At 55.7% G+C, this 4352-nt stretch overlaps 1 protein-coding gene across 2 annotated transcripts in view; it reads right to left on the bottom strand.

Annotated features, from left to right (window-relative positions):
- Positions 1–333, bottom strand: part of UAP1 (UDP-N-acetylglucosamine pyrophosphorylase 1) — a 30951-nt gene extending 30618 nt beyond the window's left edge. For both annotated transcript variants that reach the window (XM_006014863.3, XM_006014864.3), the window contains exon 1: positions 38–333. In XM_006014863.3, coding sequence (XP_006014925.1) covers positions 38–317 — 280 coding nt within the window. In that variant the 5' untranslated portion in view covers positions 318–333. The remainder of the gene's footprint in view (positions 1–37) is intronic.
- Between the last annotated feature and the right edge of the window lie 4019 nt (positions 334–4352).

Genomic DNA, 4352 nt, shown 5'->3' with positions numbered 1-4352 from the left:
GGGGGGGGCGGCCCCCCCCCCCCCCCCCCCCAAGTACCTCGCTGCTCCCAGTCGTGCAGCTGGTCGCGGTCCCTGGTGGCGCTGCCCAGCACCTGCCGGGGCACGGGCTCCATGCGGGCGTCCACCTTGTCCTGGCCGGCGCCGCCGCCGCCGCTCTCCATGGCCCTGCGGAAGAAGCGGCCGAGCTCCTCGAAGTCCATGCTCCGCAGCTCCTCGCTCAGCGCCCGCTGCTCGGCGCGGCTCAGCTCGGGCAGGAAGCGCAGGAGATGGCTCTGGCCGGCGCAGGCCAGGCGGGCGCGCAGCTCGCTCTGCTCCATGGGGCCTGCGGGACCCGGCGGGGGTCAGCGCCGGCTCGGCTCGGCTCGCGCAGGGCAGTGCGCATGCGTACCCCCACCCGACTAACGGCGCCACTCACCTGCGGCCAGCCAGTGCGCGAGGCCGGGAGCGCCCCCTCCTTTTAACAGGCGCACTGCGCCAACCCACCAATAGCAACAGCTGCCCGGGACGGGGGCGGGGCCGTCTGCAGCTGCGCTCCCTCACTGGAGGGAAAGTGCCAGCTGGAGCTGACGTCACGAGCAGGCGGGTGAGAGGGCGCAGGCGGAGTGGCCGCGCGCCGGGAAAGAGGGGCGGGGTCGCAGCCCCGCTGCCCAATCCGCGGGCTGGGCACGTGGCAGCCCCAAGGGCCCGGGGAAGGGAGAGGCCGCTAGCGCAGGCTGGGCGGGTGCCCCCGTTGTCGCCATGGCAGTGGGCGTGAGCCCAGTCCCCGCGGCCTGCTGGGGGAAGGGGATAGCGGGTAGCTGTCACAGCCACGGGCCCCGGACCGCGGCACCCACTCCTGCCCCAGCCCCGGAGCTAGGCCCAGGCATCTTCCACCGTCCCCAGCACCCCCAGCCAGCTCCACCACTGCACCACAACTGGGCCCCCACTCGCCAGCTGGGCACGGCCACCACTACTACACCCCGTGTAGCTGCCCCACCTGCTCACTGCTCCGCTCCTGCTCCAGCCCCTTACCTGCTCCCCCCTGCTCCATCTCGGCTTCCTGTTGCCCTGTCCCGCTTGCTTGTCTCTCAAAGGGGGAGGTGGAGGTGGGCGAACCCAGGGTGACCACAGCCAATGCTCCCGGGTTGGCCGGGGGTACGGGAACTGGCATCCATCTCCCGGTGACTATTGAAAGCAATCCAGAGACTGATACAGGGAACCGGTTGAACAGTGCAATTCGTGACGACATTACGTCCTGTAAAAAAACACCTGGAATTGCTTCAGTCAGAGTTGGCAACCCTAGGTTACCAAATTGCCAGTTTCAAAAAAAAAAAAAAAAAAAAAAAGGGGGGGGGGGCAGGGTTAAATATGATTGTGGAAGGAAGTAGCCCCTCGCTTCCAAGCTACAGCCCTCCCACGGCCCCTCACTCCCAACCCGCAGCCCCTTGGCTGCCCCCCTTGGGCAGTCCGCAGTCCTGGCCCTGGCCCTCCAGCCCCCGCCCCCCACAGACTTACCTGCTGGCAGCTGCCAGGGCCACGCACAGACCACTTTATGCCCCTGCCTCCAGTCACCCTCCCCTGCTCCCCCCAGCCCGAAGCAGCTCCTTGCTGGGGCAAGCCAGGAAGTGCCAGGAAAACCTTTGATGCTGAGCGGAGGCAGAGCAAAACCCCCAACAATCGCTGACATTTTAAAAAACTGCCCGGATGGAGATGGGGGCCCAAAGAGGAGGTGTCTGGGAAAACCCAGATGTATGGTAACCCTCGTGAACCTCCACTAGCTGGCTGCGGGAGCAACCGCCCACGCCAACCCTTTATAAGTGATACTAGAGTATGCCGGCGTGAAGAGAGGGTAAAAGGAGAGATTTCAAGGCACAGCCAAGGAAGGGGACAAGGAGAGACGCCTGGAAGGTTGGAGCTGCATGCAGTCTCGCAGCTGGACGAGCAGGTCACCCGCTCTGCCCAGGTCCCATCCCACTTCTCTGGGCTCCATTTTGTTCCAACTGCCTCTCTCCGACTCACTGCTTCTCTTCTGTCCCACCTGGCCAGCTGCTCCAGCTGCCTTGTCCTGCCACCTCCAGTGTCCCACTCCAGTCCCCATGTTCTGTACCCCCCGTCCCTTTCCCGATGGACCCCATCCTACTTTACCAATGAGCGCCGAGCCAACACCCCATTACCCCAGCCACCAGCAAGACCTCACCCTGCAGTCCTCCTGTTCTTTGTGCAGCGTACACCCCATTGATGTACTGCCCGATAGGATTGTAACTTTTGTCCTCCCCAGCAGTAGGAACTGTAGGGCAATGTCAGAAGCCCCCTAAGGGGAAATTGTAACATCTCTTTTTTGTAAGTTCTCAAGAAGAGGCTGAATAATCATCTGTTTCTAGATAGTTTAGGAGTAAAAAAATGCTGCATTTGTGGAAAAGGTTGGATTACATCAGCATTTCTCAACCCATGGGTTGTGACCCTGAAAGGGTCATGAACAAACTTTCTCCTTTAAAGGAGAAACTATTTTTAAAAACTAATTTTCTCTTGCAGGCTGGCAGAGTTCCAGCCTTTAAGGGGCTCCTCCCCCCCACACCCCACACACACAACCTATCCTGCCCCACACACCTGGCAGGGGGGACTGGGGGCAGCTGGTCAGGACTGGCCAATGTTTACAGATGGGTCCTAGTACAAAAAAGGTTGAGAACCGCTGGACTAGATGACTCTTAAGGTCCTTCCAACCCTATGATTCTACTGTTCTGGTCTGTTCAACCCCCAACCCTTGCCCTTGTCCCCTACTTGACCTGCTTGTTGTCCTCACAAATCTGAGCTTAGACTGAGTCCTTTGGAGCAAGAACCAGGTCGCTTTTTGTATAGAAACAAGAACACCTGGGCAGGAATAAGACATGTAAACAGATGTCTGGAAAGGATCACCTGGGATATGGAGTCTAGTCCCCTGCAATCACAGGCAGGGTGGGATTAATGCATGGGCAAACTGGGCACATGCCTAGGGCTGTAAGTGAGGAAGGGGTCCAGTTGTGCTTATTTTACTTATTATAATTATTTAATGAAAAAAGTAATATAAATCTACTGTATTAAGTAGGGGCCCACAAGTTTGTTTGCCTAGGGCCCACTAAAGGGTTAATCTGACCCTGATCCCAGGCAAACATATTATAAATGCCTAGTCCTAAAGGGTTCATACAAATATTAATTCCAGCACCTCCTACACATCATGCCACAAAACAACTCCTAAGGCCTCAGAACTAAGTTGAGATCTTTGTTTTGGGGAGGGGTGTTGGTATTAGTCTCAAAAAAAATTCCTGGAGGAAGGCAGCAGGAAATCCCAGGGTGCCACCAATGAGTTTAACCTCTGTAATGGCAGCAAGTTGATTAGGTAAAATACATTTAAATGGCATGACAGAGGAAGACAAACCCTTGCCAATCTGACCTGTGGAAAACCTTTGCTGCCCCAAAATATGATGTCTGGTTGGACCCCGAGTGTGTGAGCAAGACCTCCAGGATTTCTTAGTCTCAGCAGAAGTGCATCTCAGCCACACTCCTGTCTCTATGGCCAATGGGCCATACTTACTAGGAAGGTAAACCGACAAAGCCAAGCCCCAGAAGCCAAGTAATGCAACCAAGAGGGAAAATAAATAAAGTTTTCCTGGGCCCTGCACAAAATCAGTAGATACCCCAGGGCACAGAAATAAAGCAGTATAATATGGTTCACCAAGTATTATAAATATACTGCTAGATAAATTAGGAGGAGGATAAACAAGGAAGGGTAATCTAATCCAGAAAGGGCTGTAACCACTAACCCTCCAGCCTTCCTCATTTCCACAAACAATTCCCTGCAATCTAAACCACCTTCTCCAAAACATGGCAAAAACACCTCATGAGCCCTAAGGTATTGCAAGCCCACCCCTCCCAAAGCAAAAGTCAGTACACTCCTGGCCCTTAGCATGAGAAAACTACAACCCACCCTAAAACCACTCTCTCAGCCTCTCTCATCAGATCCACACATCAGCAACAGCCAGATCAAGGTACTCTTTGCTAGTCCCTCACATGCAAGCAGCCCACGCTGTAATCCCATCTCCTTTCAACCCTCTAAACCACCTCTGTGAATTCAGAGATCTCTGTGGATTTCCACTGCAGAAGCCCATGACAAAAGTTTACTCATCAAACAGCTTCCCTGCTGCCATTCGTGATAGGGTTAAAATGTAATCCTGTCCCCTGCCAGAGTCTGCATCTGGGTTTTGAGCTCTGGCCTGTGGCTAATCCAAACTATTGTCATGGCCAGCATCTCCCGTTACAAAGATGTGGGCGAGACATGAGCTCAGCAAGGGGAGAGGCCAGTGAACCCAGCATCATGGATGATGAAGTCTATAGCATCA

Source organism: Alligator sinensis, unplaced genomic scaffold (genome assembly GCF_000455745.1).
Source record: "Alligator sinensis unplaced genomic scaffold, ASM45574v1 scaffold647_2, whole genome shotgun sequence".
Taxonomy (NCBI): Eukaryota; Metazoa; Chordata; order Crocodylia; family Alligatoridae; genus Alligator; species Alligator sinensis.
The sequence above is the reverse complement of the archived record's forward strand: the minus strand, read 5'-3'. Positions and strand labels throughout refer to the sequence as shown.